At 35.1% G+C, this 20,405-nt stretch overlaps 1 protein-coding gene across 9 annotated transcripts in view; it reads right to left on the bottom strand.

The window, feature by feature from the left end:
- The window catches only part of Exoc6b (exocyst complex component 6B), a 721,832-nt gene that overhangs the window by 164,058 nt on the left and 537,369 nt on the right, over positions 1 to 20,405 (bottom strand). For all 9 annotated transcript variants that reach the window (XR_015452923.1, XM_087215909.1, XM_087215910.1 and 6 more), the window contains one exon: positions 3,585 to 3,658. Coding sequence is in view for 8 of the 9 variants with exons in the window: in XM_087215909.1 (XP_087072035.1) it covers positions 3,585 to 3,658 (74 nt within the window). In the remaining variant the exon portion in view is untranslated. The remainder of the gene's footprint in view (positions 1 to 3,584; positions 3,659 to 20,405) is intronic.

Raw genomic sequence — 20,405 nt, 5'->3', positions numbered from 1 at the left:
CATAGTAGGCACTCAGAGTTTGATGAAATAAACTGAAATGAAAATCAAATTCTGGTGTTCATCAGCAGATAATATTTAACCACAATACTGTTAAAGAATAACCCAGAAACTATTGTTGGACTTTTATAATTCCCCATTATGATGCACTAAAGGTTAGCAATGGTTAGTACTTGGAGTATATATATCACTTCAAGGTGTCTGATTAAATGAGGCTGTAATTTGTTCTTCTCAAACTTTATCATTAACTTAAATTTGGATTTTGATAAAAATATACACATATTTGATATGTGCATGTAAAACTCTACTGCAATCCTGCTTTTATGAACATATGTAGAATATATATGTTAACTGAGTTTTTGATTTATATCATCTAATCATGTCTTTATTAATAACAGGTATTCTAAACCCAGAAATGAAACAAATGAGATGTGTATATTAATATGCTTTAACTGTGAAGTGCTATACAAATGTAAAATATCATGAAAGCTTGTATATTCAAAATGTCATTTCACTTTTTTCCTTAAGAGTATAAAAGCAGAAAATAGAACAGGGGAAAAAAAAATGAATAGTTCTGCTATCCACACCTAATTCACTTTCTAATGAAATTTTATAGTTTTTAAATGACATTCTGCTATTATAGTCTATGCAGAATGATTTCATCAAATATGCCACGTTTTGAATATTTTGAAAATTATCGTTGAATTGACAGTGCCTGAAACTCTAATGCAAGATAAAATGAAAGCATGATTAAAATGACTATACCCATAAACCAGTGAGAAAAATATACCTAATGACACAGAAAGCATATCCTTGCAGCACTGCACTGAGGAAAGCCCCTTCCTGCATGAGTACATATCCTTTATCCTCCCTTCAATTAACTTCTTTCTTCATGTTTTTGGTTTCCATCTAATACATTTGTCAGTGACTTATAAAAGGTATAATGATTAAATCAGTTATTATAAGCTAGGCAATAAAATAAGAATCTAAAACGGGGATATGCATGCCATTCTAGAATGATGAAATAATATATCTGAAAGAAAAATATGGACCAAAGATGGTAATCTTGGATTGGTCCATGAAATCAACCATATAAGGACTAGATGGGGAATAGGTAACAAAGTTACATATAAAAAATGACTCAATTACTAGCAAATAGGAAGTGCTATAAATCAGGAATAGAAAGTCTATCCCCAACTAAGGGTGCGATAATAAAATATAGAAAACAAACAAACAAATAAAAATATAGAGTCCAAAATACAATATTAAGTGAGACAGATTTTTAAGAAATATTTTTCTAACAATCATATTTTTCTAAGAGGAACTTGCTGGTTTGAGGCAGTGAGTCTTTTTCATATATGATACTGAAGCACAGGCCCGGTGCTGGGCAGAGATTTAAGCATCAAGCCAAAGAAAATATTGCATGATTTTTAATATTAGCCTCCACCTCAAAATTTAAAAATTCTACTTTAGGATTCTGAAGAATACATGCAAAAGGGCATTTAATCATGCCTCATTTGATGTCAAGATATCACCTCTAGAAACACACTCCCAGGCTATTCGTAGTTTCAACGTCTCTATAGTTCAGAGGTCTCCTTTAAAAGAATGCCCACTGAGAATGACTAAGATGAATTGCAAAAAGATAGGATGTGACAGAATCATTTTTTCTCACAGTGATTCAACCTACCTGAGGCCTGTTAATACAACTCTCATGCTACTTTAATAGTAACAGACATTAAGTAGATTTTAGGGGATAGAATTCCATAGGAAGAGGCAGTCTTTCATAGTAAAATTATGGACTGTTGGTTTCTACAACAAAAACAATACAAAAGAAATTCTGGAGACAGATAGGTAATAGAAAACAGGAACTTAGGCATAAATGACATTGCTGCTCATCAAGAGCCCACAAATACTGGAGCATTCATCCCCAGCTCAGATTCACTTTATTTTCACTGTGCTTTCTAACTTACTCCCCTAGTTAACACTTCCCATAGGGAGCTAAACCATAAACTAATGAGAATAATCACAGTTCTTTCTTCTCATGAATAGTGAGAAAGGAAAAATTTTTTACTTGTAAATGTTTCTTCGATGAAATTCAAGTTCTGCTTTCCAAGAAGTCAACTGGCCTAGAAATTTCTATGAAGAAATTTCTAGAGAAATTTGTGCTGGGAGAGACACAGCACAATACAACCCCATAAAACCCTAAATCAAAATCCCAATCTCATATCAGCCAACGAGTTAAAACTCAAGTGTATACATTGAGTTGTGAAATCCACAGATCTTAAGTATGGAAAGAGATAGCTCCATTTATGATCACTCTGGGAAACCCTTTATGTGTAAAAGAACACCTACTCTGGCCCCCCAAATATTAAGTTGACACACGTTTCTAAGACGCAGCCTGAATCCTCAGATTTGGTGGGTCAATTTTGTTTTCTGCTTAATAGGGCTTTCCAGAATTGTCATCTGATGACAGATTACACCAGCCATCCACAAGGATTCAGAGGTAGCTCATGCCATCCATTACGGGTTAAAAGCTGTTCCAGCATGAATCGAGTCACAGTGGTAAGGAGACTACTGATAGAAGGGGTCCTACAGCTTTAAGAAATACCCTGGGCATCTACAAGTTTTCAGAATGCAAACTATGTCAGCTCTGAAAACAAGAGGCACTGCATCATTATGGCAGGAGAAACAAAGACAGCCCCCCTTTTAAAACAGACAAAAAAAGATTGTTTAATAGGAGAGAAGCATCAGTCATTGATTCTTACTTCATTCACATTTTCTATCCAACCCCATCCATCTTCAGAGTGAAGAGATGACAGAGCCCAGTTAACTCTCTCCCTTCTTTGGGCCCCCACCCTTTTTGCTCCACTATATCCAAACTGCCAAGGCCTATCAACCTACTCATTTCAATCTACAAGAAGCAGCACTATAGAATGACTCTATGTACTGGGCTTGCCAAGCTCAGGTATGCCTAAGTACCAGTTTTTACCACATTACTTCAGTAGCATTGCCTTTCAGGTTAGCATGACTGGTCTTTACTAATCATCTTCAAAATGACCACTTAGTCACTTACAGCTGACAACATTCTACAAAGGAAGCAATAGGAAGACTTAAGGCAGTGAAAAAAGTCAATGAACCAAACCAACAATCCAGAAAGTAAAATATTTCATTTTTCTTCAATGCTGCTGGCCACATTATCTGCAAACAAAGTTCTCCAAGCAGGCAATCTCTGCATCAGTGCACCTGCTTAGTATTGGCTTGACGAGTTATCTTTTTGCTGTGTCTGCAGAAGCCAACTACAACACAATGAGTCACATCACTTGAGGGTCACTTGAGTCCCTCTACTCCCTGGGTCCCTCCTCCCACCCCCTGCCTTCCCTTCTGCCCACAAAACCTTTAACTCCACCATAACTAAGGATCTCAGATAGCTAAATAAAAGAGGTGGCCTCAAACAGAGGGAAAAATCCTTAGGTCTCCAGTGTGAATCGCCAATGCCAATCCCCCCCCCTCCCCTTTTCCTTAAGACCTGATGGTCTTCAGTCACACATCTTAAAAGAAAAACAAAAAACAAAAACACAAAGACTTACTTGTCTCAAGTCGATGAAGGCCAACTGCAGCGTGTCCTCCTGGAACCCAGGCACCGGGCCGGATCTGGCAAACTCTGTGGGAAAGAAAAGAGGATAAAAAGCGCCTTTAACTAACCATGGACAGGGAGATTGGCAGACAGATGACAGGGAAGACAAGAGAGGCTGGGGGAGAGGAGGACCAAGCTTCTAAGGAGTCATGTCTCTCTCCCTTCAGCTTCTTTGTTTGCCCTTCAAAATTCGTGTCATCAAAACACCATTAATTCCAGAATCCTGACAGCAAGGAAACTGTACTAATTCGACCTGAAATTTATTCCCATGAGCTGCGCTGGGCTTCAGAGTATTTGTTTTGTGAATGGACAAACAACTTGCAAAGGAGGAGGGAGTGGGGGAGAGAAAAAAGTTTTTCCTCTCAACACAATAAAATCTTCGGCTGTGAAACTCTTTTCAGTTCCGAAAGCTATTTATATTTTAGATTGCTGAAGGAATTTTCTAATTTCACGCTTGTCACCTCATTCCCTAAGGATTTATCAAAAAATATTCCCTGCCACATCATTAATTATTCCTCACTGATTATTCATATTATTTCATGAGTGCCAACACATACATTCTCTCTCTCTCTCTCTCTCTCTCTCTCTCTCTCTCTCTCTCTCCAGCAGCCGCCATTCCAATCCAGACCTTGGCTTTTGAGCAAAGGAGATATGAAAATGCCCATCTGACTGAATTTCACTACAAAACTTAAAGGCATATTTGTACATGTCTGTCCTTCTGGTGTGCTCTCTATCCTTGAGTTATTTTCATTCTTCTCTGAAAATTAATTCTTCTCTTCCCTGTACCCTCTTCCCTCTCTTAGGTCAGAGACCACTTGAATGCTATTTGCAATTTGCAGTAGCGCCTTAGGTATAAGCTCAGTTTATGACTTTGGCTTCCAAGTCATTAACAAGAAGATAACTGCACAGGGCTACAGGGACAAATACTAATAACAGTTAAGAATGTCAGATTTTATCATCCCTGAGCCCTGCTTATTATGAAATCCAAAGGTCTTATGTTCCCTATACATATACATACATGCATACAGATCAAATTCCAAAATTGGACTGTTAATATGTGTTAATTTTTGTCTGTGAAGACGAAATGTGAAAGGTATTTAATATTAATCTATCTAAAAAACAACTCAGGTCTGTTCAAAGTAAATATAACAAGGAACGTTTTCCTTTCAAATAATTTCCCTCCAGCATGGAATTTAAGGAACTATAGATTTGCTATCATTTTTTCTTTTGAAAGTAAATAAAATCCATCAAGATATTTGCATATGCCTGGAAAATTACTTTCAATTACTGGATAAATTTAAATGATGTTTAGAATGAAAAAATGAAATAAGAATTTCTGTATAAGAATATTTTTTATCTGGAGCTTCTTAGACATAACAGGTTTTCATAAAATCTTTACCATATTTTTGAAAATAATGCTACCAGATTAATTGTAGGATTATGAGAATACTATGTGAAATGTAAAGCAACTTATTAAACTAATTTAAATATGGCATAAATGTATTATACAACTCTACACAAATGTTTGTATTATAAATATTTCAAATTTAAAAAGCTCATAATTGGAATGAGCTAAACTATTACCATGATTAGTTGCAGAAAAGTTTCTATTTGAGAGGAAAATTCAAATGCTACTTATAAATTAATTCTATCATGTATGCGGCTTAAGTTTTAAAAGACTATAAAGTTCTTTGAATTATAGCTACAATCACTCTTTTTGACAGCCTTGTTAGGTAATCAATTTAATAACCTTCCTATATTTGATGATTTATTTTGAGACTGACAGATTATCCCTATTGATAATACATCTTTTGACTCTCTGTTGCATCTTTTGAAGCATTTATAGTCCTCTGGGACAGTAGGAACCCTACTTGTAACTACTATGAAGATGTTCTACTGTCCCACTTCTATTCAACTCCACAGAACTACCCTGTGATACAAAGTTCAATGCTTTCGAGCTGGCAACACATTCTTGAATCTTTTTATTGGGCATGCTCCCTGGGAGTAATAGATGAAGCTGATGAAACCACTCAGGAATCTGGATGTGATACATATTTAGTTTTCAGAGTTACTTTATAGACCTCATTTTTATGACACACTGAATCTTCTAGGTTCCCAAAAGATTTAGTGGCCTTTGATTTACCCTTTTATAAATCAGAGACCAAAAAAATGACAATTATACCAGGTATGACAAGGAGAAGAGATTAATTTTATTATGAAAATATCTAATTACTGAATATTCAACTTCATATTTGTATCTTTTCTCACTGCTACATGTATATAATTCTTATTTTCTCATACAATCAGTAAACCCTTCAAAGATCATTTCATAAAACACACCAAGTATTCAAAACAGTAAGTGTTAAAAAATACTATGTTTAATAAGTTACATAAATAGCAAGATTCACTAACCGAATATACTTGTTACTGCTAATGAAAATTTCTGGATTGCTGTGGGTAAGGGATTCCTAACCTGAGTATCAATCAGCAGTCTTTTGGAATAAATGAACTCCTTAAGATTACATGCACATAATTTTAAAGGGATAAACTTTGGGGGTTATATCAATTGAAAGTTAAGCCCGTTTCCCAGTTACTAGTTTTCTAGGTTTGCATTAAATAAATTAACCTTTTTATGGTTCAATACCTTTAATGAAAAATTTAGGATAATAAAAGAGCATTCCTTATAGTGTGGCAATAATGATTAAATGAAATAACACATGTAAAACTGTTGGCAGAATGCCTGGTATATTATAACATTATCATTATAATTAGGTTTTTTTGTTTGAATATGGATTTCTCTGCAAAGAAGGTTCAGAGCTTTTACTGAATTCTCAGAGGACTCATAACCTGCAAAAGGCTAAAAAATACTGTTCCATATCTAGGACAAAACAGAAATTTAGCTACCATTCAGTGATGAGTTAGTGAGTTGGCTTTGCAAATGTATTTACAGGCAAGTGTTTAATTGCTTTATTTAGAGAAAGTTCATATGACTAATTACTACTCTATTAGTTATAGCACAATAATTTTCATTTGCATTCTAAAAAATTCAATAAATAATAAAACTGTAAATTCATGACTCAATATACTCTCAAAAATATGACTGTCCTGCTAGAGTCAACTTTTTCTAATGTATGAAAAGAGTTAATATCATGAGAAAGTGAGTATTTTAAAAATAAGTGAAAACTCATACATAGCCTGATTTCAACTGTATAAAATATAATACGCATAGAAACATGACAGTAAGCACTCATTTCATAATATTAATCAAGGCTGCTATAGAAAGGAAGGTTATAAAAGGGATTTTTCTTCTTTATATTTCATAAGTTGTCAAAATTAATATAAATCACTTTTACAACCATATGTGCACATGCATGTACACACATTATGTAGCAGTACTAAATTAGTACTTTCTTTAGTGACAAGAGGTATAGTTTGTTCAAGATTTGGCATTATAGGCAACTAGGATTGGTCTATAAACCCTAATTCCCAGATACAAAAAGAGGGAAACTACACATGGGAGGGGGGCAAGAAGCTTCCAGTCTGCTGTAATGTCCTGATGAATATAAAAATTGATTATATGTATACAAAAGAAGACTCCCTTAAGAGTCATCAGTGAAAGCTTTCCTTCTTTTGACATCACATGAAGGGTCAATGCATGCAAAAGTGGACAAGTAGAACCAATGGATACATGGAAGATATCAGGTTTTCAGTATGTGACCTGACTCAGCATAAAAAAGCTTAGATTTCTGCAATGTGACCTCAGCATCAGCGAGGAAGTCAAGGTGCTTAACATCTAACACAGACAAAACTCTTTATTTGATCAACCCCTGGTTCTTGGGGACTGGGTCAAAGTTCAGATGAGGGTGGCAAGGTGAGTTCCTCTTAGAAGAAAGGTTAAGATTAGGGTGGCTACTGATTAGCGTAAGCCTGTCCTCCAAGGAGCTTGGCTCTCCCCAGCATCTTTATCCTGTCCTATGTAATCATGGTAGTGACTCAGAGTCTAATTTGGTACCAGAGCCTGACTCCAAGTTCCAATTTGCAAATGTGAAATACCTTTCATGAGAAAACTGCCAACTCATTGATGTTTGTGAATAAAATATTTTGATTTAAAAAATTTAAAGGAGATACACAAAATTACAGGAAAGGCATATTGTCAGTGAAGATAAAACAGGAGAAAGGAAGTCACAAACTTAATCTACTTACTAAATATCCAACAACCCCTCATATTCTCATACACATATAAATCTATGAGGTAGAGTAATTTTTCTTAAAAACAATATTACTTTTTTGAAAATACCCTGAAATTTTAATCTCTAATAATCTTCACAATATAATAAAATGAAATTACCAAAGGGAAAAGAAAGAGAACCTATTATTTTAAAAATGTTTTGTAGATTTCTTGCAATCTGATATTAAAATTAAGAAACTCTGTCTTTAAGGGTGGAAAAAACTTTTTTAGATTTTATCTGATATACATGACTGAAGAAAACAAAATGCAATAAAAAAACAGAATACTAAAGTAGAATTAAATGGAAGAGTTGGAGTTAGAAGGGGCTTTGAGAAGCCAAAACAACTGCATTAGTCTGTAACCTGTTATCTAGAGAGGACATTGTGGAATTGATCAAAAACAACTGTAAAAAGCAGAATACAAAACTAATTCTTCCATATTTTTCCAAATTTTCTACAGAAAAAGAACAGTTTTCAAAGGAAATTCTACCTTGGTCAGTACATAAAATATATTTCTGAAAAGCAAAATTTGTACACTGTCTGGGAAATAGGTGAAATAACAATTGTGGAAGAACAACATAATTTATTCAAATAAGAAGAAGGTGAAAAGATGATCTACAAAGCAGCAACTAGATGTCCCCACATAACATTAATATACTACTACTTCCAGTGGAGTTCTAGTTCAGACAATGAACAAGACAGCTCTTGCTGAATGGATCACAAATTTGGTCTAGGCTGACCTACCAGACAAGCAAGAATTACCTGGTACCCCAGAGCCTCAAGTATACTAAATGGTTGTTTATATCTTAAGATCACATCAGGCCACATGTGTTTCTTGAAGAATTGAAAAAATAAGAGCTGTTGTTGCTGTATTAACATGATGGTTTCCTGGTATCTGGCTCCCTGGAGCAACAGATAAAAGGTGTACAAGACTAGGAAGTATGGCTCTGGGGAAGCTAAAGCCTTCTTGCATCACTTCACAGTGGCTCCACTAAGCTAATTACAGAGAGCAGTTGATGGACTCCACAGGGAATCACTCCAGGACCTATTGGTCAGAGAAAGGTCTGCCAAAACAGAGGGAACTAAAGATAAAGAACAATTTCAAGGAGATAGAAAAAGAGGGAGAGCTGGGTATAGTGGCACATGACTGTGATCTCAGCATTCTGAAGGCTAAGGTAGGAGGATCACTGTGAGTTCAAGGCCAACCTGGCCTACACAGTGAGTTCAAGGCCAGCCTAAACTACATAGCAAGACCTCGTCTCAAAAAAAAAAAAAAAAATGGTGGTGGGGGGAGGGGTGAAAGGACTAAGCTCCATGGAGATTTAAACTTATTAGCTCTCCCGCTTCAAGAGGGAGTGGGAGTTATACAAAATTATTTTTATAGATAACAATGCTGTATTACACACTTGAAAATTTAAGGGGCTAGATCTCATAAGTGTCTTACACCACAGTAATAATGAATGAATGAATGGAAAAATAAAATGTACACCATAGAGTTATAGAAAAATATCAAAAAATCAACAACTTGTATCTATAATATATAATGTATTATTAAGCCCAATACAAATTTTGATGATAAAACTATTGAAAATAGTCAAAGACACTAGATAAATACAAAGGAAAATATGTCAGCAAGATGGTGTAATAGATGGTCCCATACTCATATCCCCACAGAGCAACAAACATTTTGCAGTCACCTATGGCTAAAAGTACTTTACTGGGAGTACTATGATTCACGTAGGAGGCTGTGAAAACCTGGGTGAGCCCAAAAATGAGTAGGGCCCTTTGAGAGGTCACAACTGGGCTCAAGTGGCAGACCTGTCAACCACTTGCTATAGACCTAGAAATGGCATCAGTGCCCTGTAGATTCTGCCAGAATCCTATTTGTCCTGCTGGTTCTGCTACCAAATGAATCTGGAGAAGGCATGACTACTTGTGCCTTGGGTAACTTGACTGCTGTCCTTAGTCTTGGATGTGGACCTACAAATAGCTCTGAGATTCAATTCTAGCACCTCTTAGATATGGTGCAAAAACAGTCCTACCCACAGAGAAAACCAGAGGAAGACATGCCAGTCTGAGACACTGGAGGTAGGCTCACTGACCAGAGTGCCATAGCAGATCCTGAAAAGGTCATGACATTGACTCCATGCACTCTTGGCTAATGTCTGATAGCAGTCTTGATTGTAAAGACAATCAGAGGGAACTGACACATCCAGTTATGCCCCAAAAGATAGGCCTGTATATCTTGGTCCTGGTTGGGGACCTTAAAGCAGCCCAGTGACTTAGTTTCAGTGTAGTCAGGGACCAATACTGCCGGTGACCTATAGAAAGCCACACCTATTGGCACACATGATATAACAGGTATACCATCTGTAAACTCTGAAATAGATCCCCATATTACAACTGCAACCCTGTGGATCAGAGTTGTTGGGCAGCTTAGGCCAAGAGGGATCAAAGGGGCTCCAGGGCTGCCAACTGTAGTCCCCACTGTGAACTCAGCAGCAACAATGTAAATAGCTCCAGTCCCACTCAGTCACTATCCCACAGGCAATCCTAAAAACAGGGGGATCCTTGATAGTTTAAATGTTTTTCTCATCCTAAAAATTCATGTTAAACTTAATCCCTAATATAACAGTATTATGAGTTATAGCCTATAAAAACTTACTGACAGCACCCTCTCAAAAAAGGTGATTAAGTAACAAGGATTCTATACTCATGAATGGGATTAGGTTGCCTTATATATAGGCTTGAAAGTTTGTCCTATTTTGCCCTTCTGCTTCCTGCAGTTTAAACAGAGTTCCTCCCCTCTAGAAGATGCAGCATCAAGGTGCCATCATGGAAGCAGACAGCGGCCTTCACCAGACAGCTGAACCTCTGATATCTTGATCTTAGACACCCCAGCCTGCTCAAGTATGAGAAATAAATACCTACTGTTTATAAATTATCCAGCCTAGGCTATTTTGTTATAGCCGAACAAATAAAATAAGAAAAAGCCTAAGAGGGGACAATATGTATCTGTCTAAATTAATCTGCAAATACTGGAAGAAATATTTGCTCCTTCAAATGTATAAACACCAGTGCAAGGCTAACCAGATAATAAAACAAAAAACAGGCAAGCCTGACACCAATGAAGAAACCCAATAAAGTTTCAAATACAGATTTCAAAGAAATGAAGGTCTACAAATTCTTGAAAAAGAATTCACAATAACAATCTTCAAGAAGCTTGATAAGATGCAACACAAATAAGATAAAGAAAATGAGTAATAAAGAAACTGAAACCATAACAAGAAACAAGCAGAAATCAGTGAGCTAAAGAATACAGTGACAGAAATGAAAAGATCAATGGACACCTTCAACTGCAGATTCAGTCATGCAGAAAGAAAAAAATAGTACACTCCAGGACAGGTCATCTGAGATTAGGCAAGTGGAGGAATAAAAAGGAAAAAGAAAGAAGAAAGTATAAGACACCATCAAGCATGTGAATATACAAATTAAAATAAAAGAGGTCCAAAAAAGAAGACAGAACAAATGGTCAGAAAGATTATTTAAAGACATATTCCTGAACACTTCCCAAATCTTGGAAGGAAAACATGAAAACCAGAAATCATGGTACATGAAAGACCCCCACATAAGACCAACCAAAAGAACAATATCTGAGGCATAAAAGTCTTGAAAGCAGAACAGAAAAGAGATAATATAAAAGGGCATTTCTACTACAGTGAGTTTTTCAACAACAGCTTTGCAAACCATGTTGAAGGAGGATGATATATTCAAAATGTTCAAAAGAAAAATACAAAACACTTGCTAACAATGAGTATTATATCCAGTAAAGTTGTAGAGAAATAAAGGAGAAACTGATATTTTCAGACAAATAAAGCCAGAGGGAGTTCATTAACATGAAATTTGTCTTGCAAGAAATGCTAACAGGAGTTCTTCAAGTTGAAAAACGATTATACCAATAAACAACACTAAAACGTGTGAAAGTATAAAGCTCAATGGGAAAGGTAAATGTTTAGTTGAATTCAGAATACTTTGATACTGTAATTGTGGTGTACAAATCACTTTTTATCCTATCATAGAAGCTGAAGATAAAGCAAGTAAAAATAAAGCTCCAAAAATTTGTCATTGAATACATGATGTATAAAAGACAAAAAGTGTGATATTAACAGCAAGTTTGGGGGAAGGAGTAAATATATGAGATTGAAGTTAAACTGCTATTAATCTAAAACAAAATGTTAGAACTATGAAACATTTTATGTAAACCCCTTGGTAACTTCAAAGAAAAAAAAACACAAAAGACAAAAGTTTCAAAACATACAACTGCAAAAATTCAACAAATTATCAAAGAAGGTAGCAAAATTGGAAGAAACAAACAAGCTAAAATATAGTCAGTAAATTCTAAAATAGCAGAAGTACTTGTACATCAAGAATTATTCTATTTTTTAATTTTTATTTTTATTAGTACATGTTTGCAGTACATAATGTTTACCTTTATCATGGATAGTTGGTACATGTACATAACAGATATTAATTCTTTTTATGCTCCCTTCTGCCTCCTGTTCCTAAAGGTAAATAGATTAAATTTTCTAGCCAAAAAACACAAAGTGCCCAAGTGAATTAAAAGAAAATTCCAACAATATGATGCCACAAAGATTCATTTTAACCCTAAGAATGTACATGGGATGAAAATGAGAGGCTAGAAAAGACATGTCATGAAAATGGTAACCAAAGAAAATAGGAATAGCTATTTATATCAAACAAAAAAGAAAAGTCTCATATAAACAAGCTGAATTTGAACTTGAACAAGAAAAAGCAGAATAAAGCCTAAAATGAGAAGATAACAAAAATAAATTCAAAATAGATTAGGAAAATAGAGTAAAATGAATATAACTATGAGTAGTTTTTTTTTTTTCAATAAAGACAAACCCTTGGCTAGGCTAAAAAAGTGGGGGAGGGGAATGAGGATTCAAATAAATAAAATTACTAATGAAAAAGGAGACATTACTAATGATACCAGAGAAATAAAAAGAATTGTAAGAGACTACTGTAAACATATATCCCTATAATGTTTGGATCCCAAAGAGGAAAAAAGACAAAAATGACTGGAAGCAAAAAAATCTCTTGGAGGCCAGGGATTTAGCTCAGTGGTACTGATGCCTGCCTCACAAGCACAAGGTCCTGAGTTTGATCCCCAGTACAAAAAAAAAAAATCTCTTGGAAGTCACTTTACCAGGAAGGGAAGGGGCTTATAACAATGGCTGCCAGCCCCTGTCTGAATCTTGGTGATGAGATTCAGTAATTAGAATACAGAATCTGAAATTTGAAAGACAGCATCTTTCTGTCCACTCTGGCTCCCACAAGCTGTGTGCAAGCGGTTCTACGAATACATTGACAGCTGCCTACCACAGGGAACTAAGCAATGAAATTGATCAAAATTAACCACATTTTAAGATCTAAGATTTCACCTGGAATTTGCAAGCCTTCAATAGACTTCAGAGTTCAAAAAGTTATACTGAACAGATTCTGCCAGTGTGATTGTTTTTTAAGGTGAGGAAACAGATTCCTGATGTTTTCTTCTCCCTCTAAACACATTCTTAATCATATGGCCCAGTAATTGCATCACTGTTATGTACCCAAATGAGCTGAAAACTTACATCTACACACACACACACACCAAAAAAACAGAGATAGATATTTATAGCAGCTTTATTCATAATTTTCAAAATTTGGAAATAACCAAGATATCCTTCAGTTGGTGAATGGATAAATGATATTGTATCCAGATAACAGAATTTTACTTATTAAAAAGAAATAGGCTATCAAGGCTTTAAAACATATAAAGGAACTTTAAATGCATTTACTAAATGAAAGATGCCATGTGAAAAGGCTATATGGGTTATGACTCCAATTATATGAAATTTTGGATAAGGAAAAACTATGGAGACAGTAAAGGATCAGTATTTTCTAGAGGGTAGAGGAGAGGGAAGGTTGAACAAATGGAACACAAAGAGTTTTCAGGAAGAAAAGTGAAAGTATTCTTTGTGAATTATAATGGTAGATATATATTATTATACATTTGTCCAAACCCACAGAATATACAGCACCAAGAATCAATCCTAATATAAAATATGGACTTGGAATGGTAAGGATATGTTATCCTAAGTTCACTGATTATAACAAATGCATCAGTCTTAAGGCACGCTGCTAATAGAGGAAGAAACTACATATTAGGTAGGACAGGCACTATAAAGGAATTTTCTGTATTATACAAAGTTTTGTTGTGAACCTAAAACTGCTCTAAAAGTAAAGTCTGATGATGATGATGGTGAGGATGATGATGATGATGATGATGATGATGACGATGACAAAAGAGCAGAGAAAAGTGAAGGGTAACTACAACTTAATCTCAAAGTTTCTCTAAGATAATCTGATTTAAACTGCTAATAATAAATTCTCATACCAAATGCCATACTAGTACTCCCAATGGATTTATAAATTGTTTCTTAAGTTCAATTCTGTCAGCTTCTTTTGCTTTGAAAGACAATCGAGAACTAGGATAGACATAGCTTTTTATTTAAGAAATTAATCCTCTCTAAACTATGCAGTAGCCACAAGCCACAAGTATGAAGGGCCTTTCATGCTGCCGCTAAGGAAACAGGCCAATCAATCTCCATTTGGCTGAATCATGTACAGTTTGCTGAGAGGAAATGAGGATCCAGGCACTTGCAGTGATTGATGTGAATGAGAGCACACATTTACCTGTCTTAAGGGGAATAAATCTAGAAAAGTAGAGATGTGATTTCTATGTCGTGCATAATATATATAAGAATAATCAGTAAAAAATTAGAGAAATTAGTAGGCTGAATCTCAAAAAGGAATTCAGAAAACAATTTTGCTTCAAGATTTAAAGGAAAGAAATGATACAGGTTCCTATTAGTTCATGGAGTCCAGGGGCACTGGGTGACTTTACAGGAATTAGGTGCTGTTCTTTGCCTAAGGAAATACTATTCTAAATGAGGGATGAGATTATTTTAGCCACAATGACTAAATTTATATAGAATTACATCTATATTGTGTGATTCATTGTGGAGGAAGAGGATTAAAGAAAGTTAAGACCATAATAAGTGGCAGAACAATGTCATGGCACATTACATTGGATTTTCCCTTAATATTCCACAAATAATAGCCAAGGATACCAAAGATGTCCTAGGACTTAAACTGACAACCTTAGAATCCTAAAGATGAAAGGAGCATTTGTAATTACAGAGGACTTCAACAGATGAAAAAATAAGGCCAAAGAGGTTAAGTCAGTGAACTAGTTAAAAATCTAATCCCTCTAATTCTGTCTATTACTTCAATATGTATCTCATATATATATATATATATATATATATGTCTAAAAATATCATTTTATGTGTTCCTTATACATCTATTACATATTCTCTTCCATTTATTTAGGAAGCTGGGTGCCTTTACAGAAATTAAGTGCTGTTCTTAAAATACACAGATCTGGGTAAAGTTATAATTTTCCTCTGAAGTTCCTGAATGCTTACAATTTAGCACTTATAAGGGACAATTTCACAATAGATCTTTTTAAATTATGGTGAAAAGAGGCCTCTCCCAATTAGTAATCAGCAGCGCTTCTGTGTATAATCTCTGGGAAAGTTCAAAATCTACAATGAAAGGAGTGGGCTTCCTGAGAGAAGAGAAAGATTGGTGTTCTAAAGTAGAAACTTTATATCCTTGATATTTTTACTATGCATTCAAGGACTTAATTTTATCCATATGCTTGTTCAGTACTGATTATTCTGCTGTATGAATATATTTCTAAACCTATGGTTATCTAAAATTTTGCATTGAGAAGGGATTCTGTAGAAAAGTTAACAGAAAATCCATTCTATAAAAACGCACTAAGTAGAAATGCAAGCCTGTAGTAGCTTTGGTATCTCTAGTACACACATTAAAATAAATAATGCTATTGCATCTATCTCAATATAGCTAAAGTATAATTTCAACATGAAATATTTTCAAAAGTTTTTTGATATTTTATACATTTTTCAAAATCTGGTATGCCTTTTACATTTACAGAACTTGTCATTTTTGACTAGCCACATTTCAAGTGCCCAACAGCCTCTTTTGGTTGGTACTTAAAGTACTGGGCAACATAGCTCCAGATGACATTGATTATAATGAAAGCAAACAAAAATAAATGTTCAAAGAACATTTAAGATTTTGAAATGAAAAGAAAATTTATGGCAGTATGAATTGTTTTTACACTGAATATGAAATTGCAATTAAGGTAAATGTATGCGATATTACACAATTACTTATCTTACTTTTATTCATGCTGCTATAACAAAATGCCGTAAGGTAACCATGTATCTACAAATAACAAAGATTTATATCTCACAATTACGGATGTCAAAAGTACAACATCAAGGCACCAGCAGATTCAGTATCTAGCAAGGGATTCCCTTCCAGTTTACAGACAGCACCTTTTCCTTATGCGTTCACATGGTGAAAGGGTGAAGGGATCTCTCTGGAGTCTCTTTTTGTGGGGACACTAATCACGTTTATGAGAAGGCCTCTTTCCTGAAGTTCTAGTCACCTCCAAATACCACCACCTGTAGGGTGAAGATTTCTATATACAAATTTTGAGTAGACACAAACATTCACACCACAGCCCTTCTATCCTGTTTCCATTATGAAAACTTTCTCTTAGAATTTCAAATTTTAAAAATGTTGCTCTTTAAATAACGGCAGAGGTGTGGTTTATATATTCTTCAATATGTCTGTCAATAAATTTCTGTTACCTCTCTCTAGTCCTTCACTTGTAATCTTGCCTAACTTCTTCTCTTTATATCATTTTTGCTTCCTTAAATCTAATATCCTTGTAAAAAGTTTTAAATCATTTTTTTTTTTTGGTACTGGGGATCGAACTCAGGACCTTGCGCTTGCGAGGTAGGCGTGGGAACCACTGAGCTAAATCCCCAGCCCTTAATAATTGTAATAACTTTTTTTTAATGGACTTATAGTTGATTTTTTTTTTTTTGGTACAGGGGATCGAACTTGGGTCCTTGCGCTTGCGAGGCAGGTGGCAGAACCACTGAGCTAAATCCCCAGCCCAAAAGTTTTAAATCATTTTTAAAAAACAGTACCTTTCAAAATGATGACAGTGAATTCCCCATGATGAATGTTATCATTATGTATGCCTAAAATGTACTGATAAATGTTTTGTTATAAAGAATAAATAAATTAAAAAGGGCTGGAGATGTTAAAAAAAATGATGATAGCCAATCAGCATATATATTTCTGGAAAAAATCTCTTTGCCTCAGTTTTCCTAGCCAATAAGGACCATAACAATCTTGAGCTACAACTTCAAAATAATTGATAGGTGTACAATATAAAAATGTTGATTGTTAATGGTTTAGATCTATTCTTGTTTTTTTTGGTACCGGGGATCGAACTTGGGTCCTTGTGCTTGTGAGGCAGGTGGCAGAACCACTGAGCTAAATCTCCGGCCCAAATGGTTTAGATCTAAATGTCCCCCAAAAGTCTCTTGCTCAGGAGTTGGGCTTTTGGCAAGTTAACTGGATCATTCCTTAATGGATTAGTCCGGCAGTCCCTAAACTTTTTGACACCAGAAGCAAGTTTCATGACAGTTTTTCCATGGAGTGGGGGAGCAGGGATGGTTTTGGGATGATTCAAGTGCATTACATTTATAGTGCTCTTTATTTTTATTATTATTATTATATGGTAATATGTAATAAAATTATTATAAAACACAACATAATTCAGAGTCAGTGGGAGCCCTAATCTGTTTTCCGGCAACTAGATGATCCCACTTAGGGATAACGGGAGCCATCCGAAGTATGTTGCTTATGTCCAGTCTACTCCATAATCTCATTCTGGTTGCTGTCAGTGGAGAAACCCTATTTCATAAAGATAGAACAATGGACATGGAAGCATGTCAAAAATAGAAGCAGGGTTTTCAGTGCTTTGGTGGTCATCTCAGAATATTCTGCCTTGACTTTAATCCAGAAGTATGTAGATTTGAAGCTGTCTCAAACATATTTGTAAGGCCATCATCATTTGAGATTTCAAGAAGTTAATCCTCTTCCAGTATGGACAAAGTCAATTCATTTGCCTTATTCACAAATGGTTGAAGATCCATTCCTTCCTAGTCTGGGGGTCTTTTGTGGTTGAGAAATAATGTTCAAACTCATGAAAGCTGTGATAGGTGATCATGCACCAGCTGGGAGAAAGACTCATTCAAAAATTTCTGCAACTGTTTAAAACATGTGAAAAATCTCAATGTTCCCTTGTTGCTCCCATAACTATAGTTTGGCTTTGAATGCAGCCACTTTATCTGCTAACTTAAATATAGTTGTCATTTTCCCCTGTAATAACAGATTCAGTTCACTGAGAAGACTGAATATTTAAAACATATAAGAAGTTTTGTGACTCATTCTTTGTCACTGAAACATACTGCCAGTGATGACTCAAAGAAACCACTGGAATGGCTCAGGTAACTCAAAAACACTGGCCAGTGATCTACCTTTAGAAAACCATCTCATTTCTGTGAGAGAAGACTTGTGTATTCTATGTCCATCTCCTCACAGAGCTACACAAACAGACTGATTTAAAGGTATATATTTTAATGTGGTTGATAATTTTAATCACATTCTGCAAAATATTAACTTCAGGTGACATTTTTTCGGTGGTCAGCATTTCTCTATAGATGGCACAGTCTGTAGACTCACATTCAGAAATGAGCTCTTTAACTTGACTTGTGAAACCAGGAAGCCATCCAGTGATGACAACTGCTCCATCCCTGCATTTACTAACACAAAATGATCAATTCCTGATAATAATCATTCAAAGACTTGAATTATGCTGCAGCTATGGTATTTGTTGGCAACAAAGGTACACATAACATATTTTCTTACAAATTCTCCTGAAAAGTACATTACACAAAAACAAACATTGTTGATTTGTCAATATTGGTAGATTTGTCAACATGGATTGCATATCATAGAGACATATTAATTTTCTCTACCAATTGTGCCTCAATATCCTCTGTTTCAGGAATTCATCTAATTATGGTTCTAGCCAAAAGACAAACACATGTCACCTTTCAAACTGCAAACATCCTCTGCAGTGGGCAGAATCAATTCTTCACCAATAGTAATAAGCTTCTTAACTTTAGCAATGTGGTTAACCACTAAGAATGATGTTCTTGGTGCAGACACATTTGATGATGTGATGGCCTTCAATAATTGCTTCTGTTCTTCATGTTCACGCTTCTTGTTTTTATTCTTTTGAAAAACTCCAAAAGCCTATTTGTTTAAGGCGGGATTCTTGGTCTCCATGTGGCAAAGCAGTTTTGCAGGTATCCTGGCTTCATTACAGAGCTGGTTGTCATATATTATACTAAGCGGGCTTGGAGAATGTGAATCACCTGTTGCAATGAATTCATAATTTAAATAGGACTCTTGGTATTTTCTTTTCAATGCACCTTTCTTCTTCTTGGTAGTCTTCAAGTTTACTGCTGTCTATTATTGGATCTGTCCTGTTTTTAAAAGAATCTTTGCAATGTCATTTACTTTTTACTCATTTTGGCTAGAGTAAACTTGGGGGCTTACCAAAACTGTAACTGAGATAAGTGCACAGTGTGGGAAAGAGATGTGACAAGAAATTCTAAATGAAAAAATCAAATGGGCAATGCATGGACTAAAATCAGTGTCCAATTTTGACTTAAAACTTGCCACCAGATGTAGTTTGTCACTTGCCACTCACTGATAGGGTTCTGATAAAAGTCTGATTTATCATGGTCTCTGTGCAGTCAAACCTTTCTGCTAACATTAATCTGTAATTGCATCACCAGCACAAGCATCTCCAACTCAGCTTCATACCAGATCAAGCATAAGGAGCATTCAGCCTAGATCCTTTGCATTCATAGTTTACAGTAGACTTTGTGCTCCCATAAGAATATACTGCTGCCTCTAATTCTGAGGTATGCTGTTGCTATTTTGATTGAAACTGCATTAAATCTGTATACTAATTTTGGAAATATGGCCATTTTTACTATACTGGTTCTTGTTACCCAAGAAAACGGAATATCTTTCTATTTTCTGATATTCTCCATCTCTTTTTTCAGAGTACTGTAGTTTTCAATGTAAAGGTCTTTTACTTCCTTTGTTAGATTGATTTCTAAGTATTTCATTTTTTAATGCTATTGCAAAAGGTGAGGTTTCCTTAATTTCTCTCTTAATAAGTTTGTTATCTATGTACAGGAATGCTATTGATTTTTGAGTGTTAATTTTGTATCCAGTACACTGAAGAATTTGGTCATTAAATCTAGAAGTCTTTTGGTGGAGTCTTGGAGGTCTTCTATGTAGAGTCTGCAATCATCTCATCTGCAAAATAATGGTAATTTGAATTCTTCCTTTCTTATCCTTATTCCTTTTCTTTCTTTTGTCTAATTGCTCCAGTTAATGTTTTCAGAACTATGTTGAATAGATGTGGTGAATTCATTTGGAACCA

Source organism: Heterocephalus glaber, unplaced genomic scaffold, assembly GCF_053883595.1.
Source record: "Heterocephalus glaber isolate CG9 unplaced genomic scaffold, H.glaber_assembly_v1.0 deba00001456, whole genome shotgun sequence".
Lineage (NCBI taxonomy): Eukaryota > Metazoa > Chordata > Mammalia > Rodentia > Bathyergidae > Heterocephalus > Heterocephalus glaber.
The sequence above is the reverse complement of the archived record's forward strand: the minus strand, read 5'-3'. Positions and strand labels throughout refer to the sequence as shown.